Source organism: Solea solea, chromosome 16 (genome assembly GCF_958295425.1).
Source record: "Solea solea chromosome 16, fSolSol10.1, whole genome shotgun sequence".
NCBI lineage: Eukaryota > Metazoa > Chordata > Actinopteri > Pleuronectiformes > Soleidae > Solea > Solea solea.
The window spans coordinates 16,160,394-16,176,829 of NC_081149.1; the positions used below are offsets into that span (position 1 = coordinate 16,160,394).

General features: G+C 42.2%; 2 protein-coding genes across 3 annotated transcripts; one reads left to right on the forward strand and one right to left on the reverse strand.

The window, feature by feature from the left end:
* Nucleotides 1-1,625: 1,625 nt before the first annotated feature.
* LOC131476177 (testis-expressed protein 2-like) lies at nt 1,626-11,907 on the forward strand. Its single transcript, XM_058654712.1, has 12 exons — nt 1,626-2,127; nt 4,199-5,420; nt 6,760-6,960; nt 7,401-7,680; nt 7,760-7,962; nt 8,717-8,911; nt 9,322-9,421; nt 9,710-9,842; nt 9,937-10,062; nt 10,671-10,880; nt 10,970-11,090; nt 11,213-11,907. The coding sequence occupies exons 2-12, from the start codon at nt 4,275-4,277 to the stop codon at nt 11,357-11,359; spliced, it is 2,862 nt and encodes a 953-aa protein (XP_058510695.1). The 5' UTR covers nt 1,626-2,127; nt 4,199-4,274; the 3' UTR covers nt 11,360-11,907.
* A 55-nt stretch (nt 11,908-11,962) lies between these two features.
* Nucleotides 11,963-16,051, reverse strand: LOC131476178 (large ribosomal subunit protein uL3-like). 2 transcript variants are annotated; one of them, XM_058654714.1, is made up of 10 exons: nt 15,746-16,051; nt 15,254-15,446; nt 14,485-14,653; nt 14,137-14,272; nt 13,296-13,482; nt 13,060-13,220; nt 12,794-12,895; nt 12,417-12,512; nt 12,138-12,257; nt 11,963-12,045 (listed from the first exon to the last, which is right to left on the reverse strand). In XM_058654714.1, the coding sequence occupies exons 1-10, from the start codon at nt 15,890-15,892 to the stop codon at nt 11,986-11,988; spliced, it is 1,371 nt and encodes a 456-aa protein (XP_058510697.1). In that variant the 5' UTR covers nt 15,893-16,051; the 3' UTR covers nt 11,963-11,985. The 2 variants fall into 2 exon arrangements, with proteins under 2 accessions (XP_058510697.1, XP_058510698.1); XM_058654715.1 differs by lacking the exon at nt 12,794-12,895.
* Between the last annotated feature and the right edge of the window lie 385 nt (nt 16,052-16,436).

Below are 16,436 nucleotides of genomic sequence, written 5' to 3' on the forward strand. Positions count from 1 at the left end.
TCCATTGTCCGTTCAAACTGCTAATGTGTAACTTGCTTCCATCTCATTTGCAGTTACTGCATCTTCATTAACCAACAGTGGTGTGAGTGGAGAAAAGGTGCTGCAAGAGACTTCAACACCAGAGAAGGATGACTGGGGAACAGCAGAGGTCCCAGGCTCCTGTAAATCTAGTGCAGATACAGAAACCAGTGGTGGGAACTATTGCTTATTTCAGAAAGAATAAAATAATTTTAAAAAAGGAGCAAGAGGAACTTGGGTATTACAGTCATACATCCTGAAGTTGTGAAACTTGAACAAGATCAGCCTGAGATGTGATAAAAAAAAGAACTGCTTATTCTAAGGCTATTCACAGCCACTATCTTCAGCCACCTCTGCAGACTTGTGGAAAAAGGTTGTCTTTGTGTGTTTTATTCTTGCAAGAAGGAACAAGTAACACAGAGTATTAAAGCAAGCATAAAAGGTGAGTCACAGTGGGGCTTATATTGGCTGGAACAGCCCTGTTTCTGCCCAGCAACATCATGAAGTGCAAATAGTTAGACAGTGTGTGAGTATCTGATTGTACCAGACACAGAGCAGATATGAGTATGAGAAGCTATGGCACATATTTGCAAGGTGATGTGGAGACACTCTCATGATCAATTTTCTATTACAAGCTCACAGTGAGAGCAGTGATATGGAGGCAAATGACCAACTCTCTTTTACACTGTTTCACTTATAGGTTTCTTTGCAGTGTGGAACATGTATGTCAGTGCAGCAGCACCAGAAATAACTTGCATGCAGACTAGTGGAGCAGCCAATAAGAGCACCTGCTCTCTCTATAAACAGTCTATGATTGGTTCAAAGTCTCCTGTCATGTCACAGTCATGAGGCTGTTAATGAAGCACAGAGGAGGTGCACAAGTGTCGTTCGGTCCCAATTACTTGATTTGCATTGTTAAAGTGAATATACAGTAATACAAACAACCTTTTTTAGTATTTTATGACAATAAACACTCCTAAGTGTTCAGTAAAGGTAGAACACTGGTTAACATGAAAAATATATATATATTTAACCATTAAATGGAAATTTTCCAAATGTTTGCATATAGTGAAGTAGCCAAGGACTTTTTTTTTTATTACTTGTACTCAAGAAGTTAATACTTTAAAACTGGACGTTGATGTCCTATCCTATATTGTTGCACAAGGACAAGGATTTGACAAGCCATGACAGTATAAATTCAAAATTTAAACCTGGTTATGTGCTTATTTCTGTTTTGTCTGTTTATTTGATTTTCCTTAATCTGGCGTCCTTGTTTGTCTAAATGTAGATGATTGGGAAGGTCCTAAATTTGAATTTGAAAAAATGTTTATGTTTATTTAGCTTTAACCCTATTTGTCTTAGGGGAGTGGAACTTGTTTTATATACTGTATGTTGTATTATTTTTAGTTAATTGCAGTTAGAATTGTTTTGAGTTGTGTGTTGTTTATATTTAATACATTTTCAAATAACAAATAAAATCATATAAAATTTTATTAGAGGGGCACCACTTACAGTAGTAGTAGAAGAAATAATAATAATAATAATAATGATAACATTGATAATAATAAACGATTTTTTTGAGTAGTAATTCGTCTCCTGTCAGGTAATGACATAAGAGCGTGCACAGGACTGCGGTTTAAGAGGGTTTTGACTCTGAGGACAGAACAGCCGAGAGAAGTCATCGCTCTGTAAACTGTTGGCCCCTCAGCACTAATCTGGATTACAGTCGGTCCAGTCTGCAGCCTGTGTTCCAGCAATCCCATTATTCTGCGTCGGTTGATTGACGCTTCCCGAAGCCGAAAGGAAGGAGGAGCGACGTGTAAACGGAGCCAACATTTGTGACGCGTTCACCTCCGAGATAAAAGTGTTGGAGTGAGTGAGTGAGTGAGGCGTTAGAGAGACAGCGGCTGCAGTCAGTGTGAAGTTGACTGAATATTTTGTTGTTGTTGCACGGTGAGCACCTCCGTGTGCGGCACTCTGCTCTCTGCAGCATCCAGGGCTGATGACTGCAGCCCCGCTCTGCATGCACAAAGCGATGCCTTATGGACTATGGACCTCTCCCAACCTCAGCCTGTGATCCAGCAGGAGCAGCTGCTCAAACAGATCCACGTGAGTGCTTTTGTTTAGACTGCTTTGTCATTACATTACATTAGCGCTTCAACATATGATGAATATTACACACGATACACAAGACTGGCTTGTAGTTTTGCACAGGTGAAATCAGGTGAGACGAATATAGATAGAACTTGAATTAACCTTTTTTGTCTTGTCAGCAGAAGAGATTGTCTTAATGATTTGCCTAATGAGATGAAGAACAGCTGACCATATGATACCCAGACAGACCCAGGGACCCGGGCCAAATGTGTCAGACTGGGTCAAATGGCACAATGTGAGGACCAGATGAAAAACATCAGACAATTGAATAACTAAGAATCTACCATATTGATAACCCCAAAAGAGAAAGGACACTCACTCACTTATTTTTAGCCTCAAATAGCCAGGTAATAAGATAATACCATCTATATTCTACGGTAATAACAGAGTAATAGCTTGATAGTAACAGTGAGAGAGTGGATGAATTTAAACTTTACAACATGGTTATTATCCATTTTAATTCACGTTCAATTTTATGTGAAGGTGTTACACTGATGGGAAACCCTTGAGTTACTCTCCTTACCAAGTTATTACCCGGCTACAAGGCTATTTTACATGTTTACATGGTATTACTGTAATATTGTCTCATGTGCACACTATTGCAAAATGATCACCATGTTGTTACTGCACCGTAATGTAAACTGTCATCAAATATTCATTATTTATTATAACATTTTTCCTTCATACTGAATGACCTTTCTCCATACGACTTACAGCTAAAAACAGGTGATGGATTGAAGAGTTGATATTTGAACCAAACATTCAGAGAAATACCAATGGTATATTGTAGATGAAAGTGGGGAAATAATGGTGAACGAATTATAAAGCACTGTGTAGTATAATAAAATGTAAAAGGTGCCTGACTTTTCCTCTTTGATTCCTGTGTCAGTCCTTGCATGCCTCTTTTGTTTCCTTCCCCTTCTGCAGATATCCACACTCAGTCCTGATGGGAAAGCTGCCAAATCTCTGCTGACTATTTCGCTGAGCAGCAAAGATTTTCCCCTCCCTGTCAGCATGAACCAGTATAAATTCATTAACGTATGTGATGTAGGTAATCTAGTGCCAGTCGTTGTGCGTCGCTTACTGCTGTTGCTTTTTGTGATACGACTTTTATGTAAACATGTAGGAATATTCGTTTCTGTTGACACTGTTGTCTTCTGTATTATATGTAGGAATCTAGCTGCAGCAAGAAAAGGAAGCAAACATGGGAAAACCTTTTTAAAACATAGACCAAAATTTTCCTAATCCAACCTGGATATTGTTACTGTATTTCAGGTTTGAGGGTGTTTTTTTACGGTTGTAATTTATTTATTTTTGACAGCTGCACTTCTCTGTGCTGCATACAGCCAGCTTGAAATTCCATATGACACTGCATATTGGTGTGTGTGTGTGTGCATGCATGTAAACTAAATCTAAAAAATATAACCGGTAAAATACAGACCCACTGACTTTCCATTCATCAGATTTAAATCATGTCCCTAGTGTTTGCTTTCAGACATGCACCAAACCCCAGAGATTCTCTGGAGGAAGTGTGTCAGTGAACATAAAGGTCTGCAGAGGTCTCTTTGGAGATTCTCCTGCAGCATAATCGCTGGTTAATGTCTGTCTCAGCTCAAGTGAACTCGAGTGAATGGATGAGTGTCCTGCTTCCTGCTTCTGGATTCTGCGGGCATTCTCATCACAGTGCCCTGCTGCATTCATTCCATGAAGAATGTCCAGACCCCCTGTCTGGATCGTGTGGCGGATGACTTTCAGTGAATTGGACTTTGCAGCACGTCTGGGCATGATGTGTGTCAGACACTGACACATAAAACTACATGTGAAGGATGTGTGACAGACCAATATGCTCCTAAAGTCCTTATTGCTGAAGGGGCATCTCATGATTATGCTTTTAACAATGAGACGTCCCCCTTTCAATTTCACACATAGTTGTTCAAATGAAAAGAAATTATGATATTTTCTTTTATATATATATATATAAATATATATGCTCATGATTTCTCTTGTTTCTCTCCACATTTTCCAGCATCCAACATGATCTGTCATACAAGGAGGATCTTACAAATCTAGAATATAGTTACATCAAATCTTTGACAGCCAGCATGGAGGAGAGCAAGCTCATCTTCAGCCTGGACCGCCCTGATGAGGGTCCCACCGTGGCCTTCTCGAAAGAAAAACCACAAGCCAGAGAATCTCAACCTGACCTCAGTCTGGGGATCGATTTGGACTTGAGCCAAGGCCATCGGTCACATCCCCACTTCCTGCCTCACTCACCCTCCTCTCCCGGCTCTTTAGCTGATCTGTCGGCATCATCAGCCGGCCTGCTTGTCACCTCCAACTTGGTCAAATCCTCCTCCACGGAGCTGGAACCAAGGGAGAGCAGCTCGCTAAGAGGCAAACCACTCCTCAGCTTGGTAAAGTCATTGAGCACAGAGATCTCCCGTCGGGGTGAGCCTGAGGTCAACCTCTCCAAGTCTGACTCCAAGCTGCATTTGCATCCCTGGAAGCAGCTTACCCAGTCCAGGATGTCCGAGGTGAGGCCCGAAGCAGGAACACTGAATGAGAATGACAACTGGGACTTACCTCTTTCCACAGGCAGCATGTCGCCCACTGAATCCCGGGGCAGTTTGCTTATTGCTGAGCTGGAGGACACACGGAGGAAGTTCTCCGAGGCCATGCAGGATCCACTGAGCATGCTGAGTAAGATTATGGGGGATGAAAGCTCTGGCAGTCCTAAGCATGGGAGGGGCCCTGTTGCTGGAGACTCCCCAGCCTCCCAAGGAAGCTGTGGAGGAGAGGGGAGCACTGAAGACGGAGATTTTAAGTACCAGAGGAGGAACGATGTTGACCACACTCCTCTAAGACATCAAAAGGGTTCGTATCGCAACCGCAACAGGGACAACCATTTTGAAATCCACTCTTATGGAGATATAATTCAAGTGGTGGGACTCCAGAATGAATCCAGAGAGACACGTCGCAATACTTACACCCAGTCTCAAGGCAGAGAAGGAGGCCCATCGCTGCCTATTCACTGGCTCCTCCCTGTGGGTCTTCTAGTGTATGGGTTCTTTGTGCTGCCACTTCCTTCATACCTGACGGGTCTGTCTATCGGAGTTGCATGTGGCTTTATGTTGGGCCTATTGTTGGTGTTCACGTTTGTCCCACGACACTCAAATACCAGAGGCAAAAAAAGCAAATCCAGCACATATCCACAGGACGGGAACATCATACATCCAGAAATCCTAGAGGTAATAAATCAATAACATATAGTGTTTAAACAAAGATGTGTGTAACATTTAAGAGAAATACTAATGTTTTATAGAGACTTGTGTCTGTGTGCTGTATTACTGAAGTAATAGTAGCAGAGAACAAGAGGCCAGACTAGAAAACCCAGTGGACCGCAAGGGTGATTGTTTCAAAAAGCAAATCCATACATTTACACTTTAACATATTAGCTTTCACTGATTTTTAAGCCCATGGCAGTGGCTCCAGGAATGGTGTGTTGGTCAATCCACCACTTTGGTTTAGACTAAATTATCTTAACAATGGAAAAAAGTGGATTGCACTGAAAGGTGGCACATGCATGGTGCATAGACAATGAATGTTACTGGCTGACTATGATGCAGGTTCATCCTGCAGTTTGAGTCCCATCATCAGGTCAACATTTAGATATGAATAATATTTGAGTTCATGACCACATACCTGCAAAATAATGCTCCTTTAGTGCTAGTTAAGTTCATTTTAGCATGCTAGGACAGTGTACATGACAATTGTAAGAATCACACCAGCTGCTGAAAACAGCTTGTTATCATTGTTATATGAGTAGGTTACCATGAGGTTCAAACCACAAATTAGTCCAGGTACAGCAGTAGAGCTTTAGAGAGCTGCAGACAGTTGAAGTCCTGCTCTTTATAAAACAAGAGACAAGACAATCATTCACAGCCGTTTAAAGAACTTGATCTTTTCATGTGACTGATTTGGTTTCATGGAAATGAACTCAAGTGAATTTTTCCTACGGGGTGAGAGATCAAAACAACGAACTGCAACCATGGCTTAAGAGTAAGTACGATGCTCAGTGGTGCCTAATGGATTTGTTTTGAGGTAATTTGTGCTTGAAAAACTATCCAGAGACACAGCAGAATCAGCTTTAAAGAGGCGAGGGGAGTTATTTTGATAATTGCCTGACATGAAGCACATCCTGACTGCACTGCTGCGTAATGCTGTCTGCCTGAATAAATGCAGAGTTAGCAGGATAGTAGGTCCACATGAGTTGATGTTTTATGAGCACAGAGAAGTTACTACCACGAGTGAGGCTGTAGATGGCTGAGGCTGTTTCAAAGACACATCCATAGTGTTAAATGAGACACATGTATTCTGCCATGGCTCATGTTTCTCTCCTGCTAAGATGCACTGTCACTGTTTTTACCACTTGCTGTGAATTTCAATTGCCAGAGTAGATGCCTATTTCTGCCGACGTATGTTTACGGTGGATTTGAACATTGCCCTAACAGTGTTGTTCAGGTTGGTTAAACTGTAAGAGATTTGTGACTCACTGTTTGGCTGCTTTCATTCATTTTCTTTTTTCAGGGCTGGATGAATGAGACATACAGCTACGACCCTGAGACGTTCCACCCCTCGGTCACACACTCAGTCCATGTCACACTGGAGGGCAGCCGGCTGTGCCTGGCATACCCACGTGCCAACATCCCTCGGTGGGCGACGTTCGACGAGACGCCCCGCGAGGCATTGTTTTTGCGTTCACGCGCTTATCAGCTGGCACACAGTAAGGTCAGTGTGTCTGCAAAGAAAATTCTCACTTCTGATCCCAGCAGCAGAGCAGGCATGTCTCCCAGAAAAGGAACTAGAGAGAGAGAGAGAGAGAGAGAAGGTGACCTCTTGCCTGAACTCCACACTCTCATCTCTCGTCACCCACTTTGTCATCCAACACGCAGGTGAAAGAGCAGAAGAATTACAACTAAAGTGATGATGCACAGAATGAACTCGACCCATCCACTTTGCAAAGTTGCATATTGAGGAAGGAAGATTGCAGTAGCTTCCTGTAGAAGAAGAAGAATGACTTAAAATTCATAGAGTAGAGGATAGGAAAGTACAACAAAAAACAACACACAATCTAATGATTGTGGGAAATATATGCCTGTCAGCATCTCTACTGAAAAGAGTAAAAAATTGGATATTTGACATTTGATTTCTGTTCATTTTTACCCTAGGTGTCTTTGTTGCCTCCTGCTTTGGCTTGTAAGAGGGTGTGGAACAAGAAGTATCCCATCTGCATCACTCTGGCTGAGGGGGAGGTGGGGGAAGAGATCCTGGTTGAAGGGCAAGAGGACGAAGAAAGGGCAGAGAGACACGTCACACTGGACCACCAGCTTCCTGTCACCCTCTACCTGTTTGGTCGCTCTGGAAGAGACAAGGAGGAGTGGTTCCAGCATTTCCTGTCTGCCTCTAGGCCTAGAGCCAAGAGCAGTGTGAGTGGCGAAGAGAACACCGGTAAGAGGATTTTGTGGTTCATGGTGTTTGGTTATGTTTGCCAACTGGTTCAGCCCATTCACTCAAAGTCTGTGTTTAGTTGCAGGTCACTCTGAAACACTCTCTGGTGGCACTGCAGTCAAAGACAATATAGAGGAGCTGCAGGATTTGCCAGGAGCAATGAAAACAAGAACATTATTGGACTACAGCACTTACATGACTCAACTGATTGGCTCAGAGAGTTGCAATCCCACCCCCAGCCCCTGCCACAGTGACAAGGGAAGCCCCATATCCCACAAGAAGGTCAGTGAACAACACAGATATTCAGATTTTAGATCCAGCATCATGGCATAGGCAGTTGTAAAGTGATGCAAAGGTTTAATTGTTTATCGTCCCTGATGATAAGATTACAGCATCCATTATGAGTAGATCACAATTTTCCTTCTGTTCATTTTACACTCCGGATGTGGGGTTTATTTCTCAAAATAACTCTTGTTGATGAAAAAAAAAGCTGATCAATATCAGCAACTGTGCTGCTGCTCAGCTCAGCCTTTTCCAGGATGCTGCCTCAGCCACACATCCTCGCTGATAAGACGAAATGTCACTGTGAAATATCAGGTATCGCCAGACTGGAAGGATCTCAACAGCTTTTTAGTGAGTGTAGAGTTTTAGCAGCATTCTCAACTGACCTGCTAATCCTGACCAGACAATCTGTCTTGATTTTAAATGAGATTGATAACAGAAAATGAATTTATAGATTGGCACAGAACAAGCGCACCATTTTATCTAGACTTTTGGGTGTATCAGGTTATATAATCTCTAATAATCCAGATTAAGAGAGACGGGGAATAATAAAAGAAGAATAAGACAAAGAAGAAGGAGGATGAGGAGGAGAAATCAATTACCAAGAGAGATAAGAGAAGATTATCAGATGACTGTATCCAGAAGAAGGCATCAACATTTTGATGAATGAACAAATAAAATGACTAACTTATTTATCAATATTCCCACTGAAAATGTTCCTCCCATTGATTTACATATTTGTGATCCCCTGTAGATACCCAGTGAAGAGCACAGCTCTGAAGGTCAATCTGGACCTGAGTCCAGTGCAGGATCAGGGGAAGGAGGGCTTTCTACAGAGGACCAGTGGGTGAACGCCCTGGTAGGAAGGATCTTCTGGGACTTTCTCAGAGAAAAGTACTGGACTGATCAGGTGGTGCACAAGATCCAGAAGAAACTTGGCAAGATTAAGGTGAGGGTGGATGAGGATGGTAGTTTGTCTTACCATTTCATGTGGCTGTTTGAGGGCCAAGACTTGGTTTCAGGTTTATGGTTGAAGGTCGGGTAATGAGCTAGAGAACATGTTATGTCGATGAGCGAAGCCACAAAGAAAGACAAGTATGCGTGTCTGTGTGAGTCTGCTGATAATGCACTGCAGCGACAGCCCCACAACTTTCCATCACTCTTTCCCTGCTCTTCTCTCTGACACTCACCATCCTTTTTACACTCTCTCTCTCACTCTCTCTCCTTCCTTACATTTACTCCTCACTCATTTACCTCCTCTGTATCTTTCTCTAACAGCTTTACACATTATCATTTGATTAATGGTTCTCATGTATCAACATGTATCAAATGAATGAGACATGTTTACTCTCATTATAGCTGCCATACTTCATGAATGAACTGACTCTGGCTGACCTGGACATGGGCACCTGTTTACCTCAAGTCCTTAACACCTCCAAACCTAAACTGGACCATAGAGGTACAATGCGTGTCATTATGTGTGTGTATGTAAGGTATACACAAACACCCCTTCAGTCACTTTGGGTCATGATCTTATTTATTTCCCTTTTGGCATGCCAGCCCTAAATGCTTTCTATTATCTGTCACTGAAGCAATTAGTAATCCTCTTACCCTCGACTAAGCTCTACCAACAATAACAGATTCACAGAGTACTATGCTGGCCCTAATGTTTCCTGAGCTCCTTTGGAAAACTGAAGCACCACCAACTACCTCCCTCTTTGTTTAACTCCCTCCCTCTTTCATCAAGGCCTGTGGCTGGAGATGGAGTTGACGTACACAGGCTGCCTTCAGATGACCCTGGAGACTAAGATGAATCTGTGTAAACTGGGTAAGGACGGAGAGGATGAGGCTCACATCGTCCCAGACACCCAGCCTGTGGGGTGAGGCCAGTCTCATTTTAATATTCCTCAGGACATTTACATTTTGTAAGCTTTGCAGATCGTACCATTAATACCACTCGTGTTGTTTTCCCAGCTCGAAGCCCAGGCTGTGCATACTGGCTGATAGTGATGAAGAGTCATCATCAGATGAAGAGGAAGTGCCCTCATTTGAACCCCAGGGATCTGTTGGACATAAGAGCACAGCAGTGGCAGCTGATGGGTAATTCATCACACTTATTGGTGTGTTATTGCACAAATACACCATGGGTCGTTGGTCACAGCTGTGACAAGGCAAGAGAGTAGACAAGGCAATAAATCTCAGGCAAGATTTATGTTAATAAACATGCTCTTACTGTTGAGATTACTGTCAGAGGACTCTTTCCTGCTTGTAAAAAAAAACTGTCTCAAGTTAATTTTTACTATTCACAGCAAAAATAATGATAAAGGCTTATAATCCATTTACCGCCACTCATTCTTGTCAAACCTCTGGCATCAATAAGGCATTTTTGCCCAGAGACCTGCCACTTACAGGATGTTTGGACCACAAACCACATTCTGTAAACTCAGGACTGAATATTTCTGAAACTGCTTGTTTGGAACAACCGTGCCATGCTCAAAGTCACGAAAAATGACCTTTCCTCCTCATCCTGATGCTCAGTTTGAACTTCAGCAGTTTGTCTTCTCCGTGTCCAAATGCCTAAATTCATTAAGTTGCTGCCATGTTACTAGCTGATTAGATTAACAAGCAGTTGAAGGACTGTACCCAATAAAGGCCCCAGTGAGTGCATGTGTGGTTAATATCCTACTGTCATTCTTATGTTACCACAGGCACCCTGGAGGTAGCACAAGTACAAAGATCCTTAGATTTGTGGACAAGATAGCAAAGTCCAAATACTTCCAGAAGGCCACAGAGAACAAGTACATTAGAAAGAAGATCGCTGAGGTTTCCAACATGCCTCTGATGCTTAGCGTGGAGGTCATGGAGCTCTCTGGTACTCTGGCCATCAACATCCCACCTCCTCCTTCTGACAGGATATGGTACTGACATTTTATACACAGATTCTATACAGAACTGCATTTAGATTTGTTTGTTGCATGTTTCTTCACTAATCTTCTTTGCATCTCAGGTACAGCTTCCAGGTGCCTCCTAGGTTGGACCTTCATGTGCGTCCCATGTTCGGAGAGAGGGAGGTCACTTTCAGCCATGTCACTGAGTGGATCGAGAAAAAACTACAGTGTGAGTTCCAGGTGAGTCCACCCGTTAATCTCTATTTGCATAGACATTTAATTTCACATGCTCTTTGTGGAAAAGATTGTATACGATACAGTTAGAGGACAATTTCCTAACTTCTTATAATTACTGCCAACAGAAAGTGGTTGTCATGCCCAATATGGACGATCTTTATCTGCCCCTGATGACATCTGGCCTGGAAAGCTCACCTGCATCCCACCACTCTTCAGTCCAATCCACATCCCAACAATCCTCAATGGAGTCCCAGGACTACATGTCAGAGTAACCCCCCCACCCTTGAGGCTGCTATGTGTTCCCATCACAAATTGCCACAGTGCAGTTGTGTTTGTTGTCACTAGTGTGAAGGTGCCTCCCGAGGCAACGTGATATTGACCTCAGGACTGCGACAATGGTGCTACACTGCCCTCTAATGTGAAGTAGACGGAACTGATTCCACTGGATTTCGAAAAGGGAACTTTCTTAAACATTGATGTTGCAGTAGATTAAAGACAGAAGGAAAATTGATCTGATTTCCATACAAAGAGTTGTGTGAGGCTACTGTTGCTTTTTGAAAGAAGCACCATCCATCACATTTTCTAATCCACTGACCTTGTTTAAGGCTATGAGATTGTACGATTGCATATTTTTGAGAATTCATCGAGGTAATGACCTGAGAAGAGTTTTGATTCATCTAAGCTGACAGGGTGCATGCTGTTTCTGAACAGTTTTACTGAAATAAACTTACTGATTATCAGCAAAAAATTAAAGCCCATTCAGCACTTTAAATATGTGATAATGATGATGAGGTTGAACACAGGATATGCAGCTGCTGCATTAAACAGATTTACATGGAACAACCAAACAGTATTTGAAACTCAATTTTATTACGTTTTTAATGTAATACTGTTTCCCTCAGGCATCTTCAGGCAGAGTCTCTGGTAGTATCTTTTGGGCATCTTTCTTCAGTGGCCCCTGCAGGTAAACCAGAGCTTAAAATAGTGCAGGTGGATTCACACCTCCTGGTATTCACACTTAAGTGTGCACTAAACCACTCTCGCACTCACCATAAATGCCCTCTTCTCCTGGAGAGTCTGGAAGCGACCATGACCGAATTTGGAAGTCGTGTCAATAAACTTCAGCTCAATGGTCTCCTGGGACTTGCGAGATGTATGCACCAGCAAAGACTTAGAGGAGGAAACATACAAAAACATAAGGTACATCATGTATTATGCATATCTATGATATCCTACAGTGATGCAGAATGAGCTTTCCTTTTTATTTTGAAAGTAATTCAGAATACTGGGTTCAGAAATGAGCAACAGAGACCTAAAATGAGACTGTACCTTTCTGAGGGTGAGGACACGTTTCTTAGCCCCGATCACGCAGCCTTTGACCATGACAAAGTCGTTGTTGACTTCACCATAGTGGGGGAAGCCTCCCTACAGGGACACAAACCCAAATAAAAATGTATTGATTGTATGTTTGCATCAATAACACATTGATCAAGTACATTAGCGAGCCAAGATTAAGAACAGTGCACTATATATGTATACATATGTGTGTGTGTGTGTGTGTGTGTGTGTGTGTGTGTGCGTAGACAGTATATATATACACACCACAAGCATGTTTTATTGCATTATGTTATTTAAAACCAACCATTTAACATTAGCTGATATCAGACAACATATACTGACGTGTATATGATTGACTATTGCAGTACCATTGGGGTAACTGTCTTCTGGCTGGTGTCATAACTGGTGGAGGCATTGTTACGGATCACTTTTCCATCTTGAATGTGGAGACCCTGACCAACACGATAGATCTGAGAGCACAAGTGAGGACAGGGCTTTAAGCATGGACACATAAAATTATAGTTATCCTACCCACTAATAATAAAAATAATAATCCATAAAATCCATAAAAGCTTATTTCAGTTGAATTAGGTTGAAGCTGCCTCTGACACTGAACTCTTAGCAATCAGCAAACCTTCTTGTTGAGCTCAGTGCGGTGGTGATATCCCTTCTGACCAGCACGAGCAATAGTGTAGGACACTCGGGCTGGATGCCAGGCTCCAATACAGGCCACCTTCCTCAGACCCTTGTGAGTCTTCCTCGGGAGCTTCTTTGTGTGCCATCGACTTGTCACACCTGTCAGCGAATCACAGGAAAGGGTTGATATAGCCAGTCAGTTCAATCCGTACATTTGTTTTTCATGTTCCCTACCTTTGAAGCCACGACCCTTGGTGACACCAATGACATCAATCACCTCATCCTGGCAGAAGACAGAAGTTACTGGCACAGCCTGCTCCAGATGCTCCTTTGCCCAGTCCACCTTGTCTGACGTGCTGCCCCCATTTAGCTGCACCTCCATGATGTGGGCTTTTTTCTGCTTTAAGGGCAGCAGTCGCATCTGGAAATAAAGAAGTAATGACTGTGATACCTGGAACAAGCTATAACTTTCTCTTGGAGTATCTTGCTTTACACACTATGCTGTTATTATTATTATTATTGTTCAGCATTATATCACACAGGATCTCAGAAATCACGTTTCCACAGTTCCAGTGACATCCAATGGTGAGGCTGTAATCCTATCCTAAGCACATCAGTGTACTATGGTGGTGTTTTCATACCAGAAAGTAGACAAGTAAACAAGCTTTCACACATCTCTTTACTCTTCCACTTTCCTACACTCTCTGCCATTTCCTCCTTCTTCCTGTTGGTCAATTACACACTTCATGGTGGAAGTATATACAGTGAAAAACCCTCCACAATGTTTCACACAAACCTTTATAAGTATGTTTTTTTAATGTTCCATTGGGCAATGCCTGTAGTGAGTAGCTAGGTTGCACTGAGATTTATTTTTAACCTGCCACTTGAAACAGCACCCTTTAGCACTCCCCACAAACAGAGCGTTGCGCTCAGAGTAATTTGGTTCTTGGCAGTCAAAGCCTTTGAGTTGTGGCAGCTTTCCTTTCTTCTGCATGTGGCTTGAGTCTGACACCTTTGCCCTTTTGCAGTGAGTGTTTCAAGAGACAGAGAGATAGAAAGTTACCACATGGCCTACCTGGGAGTGAACAATAACCCTGATGACTGAACAGTACTTTTTCATGATGGCAAAATCCTTATCCAGCTGTTTCTTTCCCGTCTCATCCTGCCACTTCTTACTGTGTTTGGTGAAGGCCTTCTTTTTGCTCTTGTACCTGAAACACAAAACAAAAACACACTAAAATGTCGGAAACACCAGGACACTGTAGAACATGCGCTGGAGTAAAAAGGTCAACTGAATACATAAGCATGACTGGTAACAGCAATATGACATAAAATAATTTGCAGTGATTCAATCTTTTTATAGCTAAAACAATTTTCAATGTGTTAGTAGAAAGACTAACGAGTAAAAAATAATTAGTCACACCAGTTTTTGTAGAATCTGCGCTTGCACTCATCACTCAGATGCTCAGCAAAGATGGTTTTGAGAGAACGTAAGCCCCGGACGGTCTGAATGTATCCCACCACCCCCACCACGATGACAGGAGGAGTCTCAATGATGGTGACTGCCTCCACCTCCTCTCGTTTTGATTGCTCTGTGGGAGGAAAATTAAACACGGGTGTAAATGTCGATTACCAATATATAATTTAAACAGCAGATGCAAACCAACACAAACAATATGCAGCAAGGAAAAGCAACAATATGCAAAATACCTGACAACTAGATGACTAATGTGTAAGAATATAGTGACATCTAATGCTGAGACTGCACATTGTAACAAACGTTGAATTTCTCCACTCGCTCCTTTCTAAAGCACATCAAGGGACTACATGGCCTTTGGATACTAGAAAGGTTGTTGTTTTTCTCTGTTTGCATAGGAAATGCTTCAAAAGGAAAAACAACTGGTGTGTCGGTTTAGGCTGCTGTAGAAACATGACAACACGAGATGGTGGCCTCCAAAACGTAAGGTCCTTGCTTAAAGTACATAGTGTGTAAAAGACAATTATACACACATATGGGTAGAATATTCCATTTCTGACAGTAACCATCCTAAATGTTACTCACTGACCTTTAAATCACTTCTTACTAAATGTAATGTTTCAATCTAGTGCTTCCATTAAAGCAGTGAGAATCATTAAAGCTCTATCATAAAGCCTGCATACATCCAAGACGCATCAAGTGCATCTGTACTTACTTAGGCCAGTGCGGTGCACTTCTCTGAGGGTGTGGGTCATGCCAGCCTTGTATCCCAGGAAGGCAGTGAGGTGGACAGGTCGGCTGGGACTATCTTTGGGCCACGTACGCACTCTCCCCCTGTGCTTTTTGCTACGCTTGTGGGGCAGAAATCCCAAGTGCCCATGGCGTGGTGCATGGAATTTGCGATGTGACTTAACAAGACGTAAATCACAGAGCCATTACTTACCAACATGAACATCAGACGACAAGAGATGAAGGTCTTTACCATAATGTCACAAGAATTTTTTCATATTACTTTTGTTGCAGTTGACATAGGTCAGCACACGTGTAGTGCATTACAGATACAAGTACTATAACAAGACAGCCCATATTGCCGAAAAAGAATCATAAATCCCACAAAGTTTTCCACATGTGAAAGAAAAAAACATAAAAATGCACAATGTTGTGTCCTTCTCAGCAAAAGATTACCAAAAACACAGTGAATACTAACCATGTCCGTGTATTGTCCAGTCGTATGACAGAAAGGAGAGAGGAGCCAGTGCTGATGCAAGTCATACACAGGATGATAAAAAGTGTAGAGCTCTAATTTGGTATTTGGCCTAGCTGAGGGGTCGTATTTGCTTTCAAACAACGCCATCTCTGCCAGGTTCAGACAGCAGAAGATAGGGAGGGAGGGGGCAGTGAACAGGAACTACATTACCAAGAAAGGAGAGCAAAAGGAAGAGGAACATTTTAACTTCCATCTTTCACCACCAAAACGTGATAATATTTAATTCAGTCTTTGTGTTCAACCTGCGTGTGGTGTACAAAACTACAAACTCATTGTTCTCTGCTGTAGGTGAATGCATGTTTGATGTGAATGCCTATCATAAACCTGGTAACCTGGTAGGCTAATGGATCGATCACCAGAAACGATGTGCCATTTATGAGATATTTATGAGACCAAAGCACAACACTGTTTTCATATCCACTGTCCCATGTGTGAAATGAATTCTTGTGTAAAGATTTTACTGCAAAAGTGCATAAAATAACTGATACTTTGCAAAAAATTAAGCAAGCCTGAGTGGGAGATGATACACCAGTTCTCTTGCATTTCCCAAAATCTTTGGGACAGTATCCAGTGGTTACTATGACGAAAATACAGAATCACAAACATAATATCAGGCAGAAATATCTAATTC

Coding starts and splice junctions, on each gene's coding strand:
- LOC131476177 (XM_058654712.1), top strand. CDS start 4,275: ATGGAGGAGAGCAAGCTCATCTTCAGCCTGGACCGCCCTGATGAGGGT. Junction 6,961..7,400: donor ATCAGCTGGCACACAGTAAG/GTCAGTGTGTCT, acceptor TTTTTACCCTAG/GTGTCTTTGTTGCCTCCTGC. Junction 10,881..10,969: donor CCTCCTTCTGACAGGATATG/GTACTGACATTT, acceptor TTTGCATCTCAG/GTACAGCTTCCAGGTGCCTC.
- LOC131476178 (XM_058654714.1), bottom strand. CDS start 15,892: ATGGCGTTGTTTGAAAGCAAATACGACCCCTCAGCTAGGCCAAATACC. Junction 12,896..13,059: donor GCACTGAGCTCAACAAGAAG/GTTTGCTGATTG, acceptor TTGTGCTCTCAG/ATCTATCGTGTTGGTCAGGG. Junction 12,046..12,137: donor AGGAGAAGAGGGCATTTATG/GTGAGTGCGAGA, acceptor GTTTACCTGCAG/GGGCCACTGAAGAAAGATGC.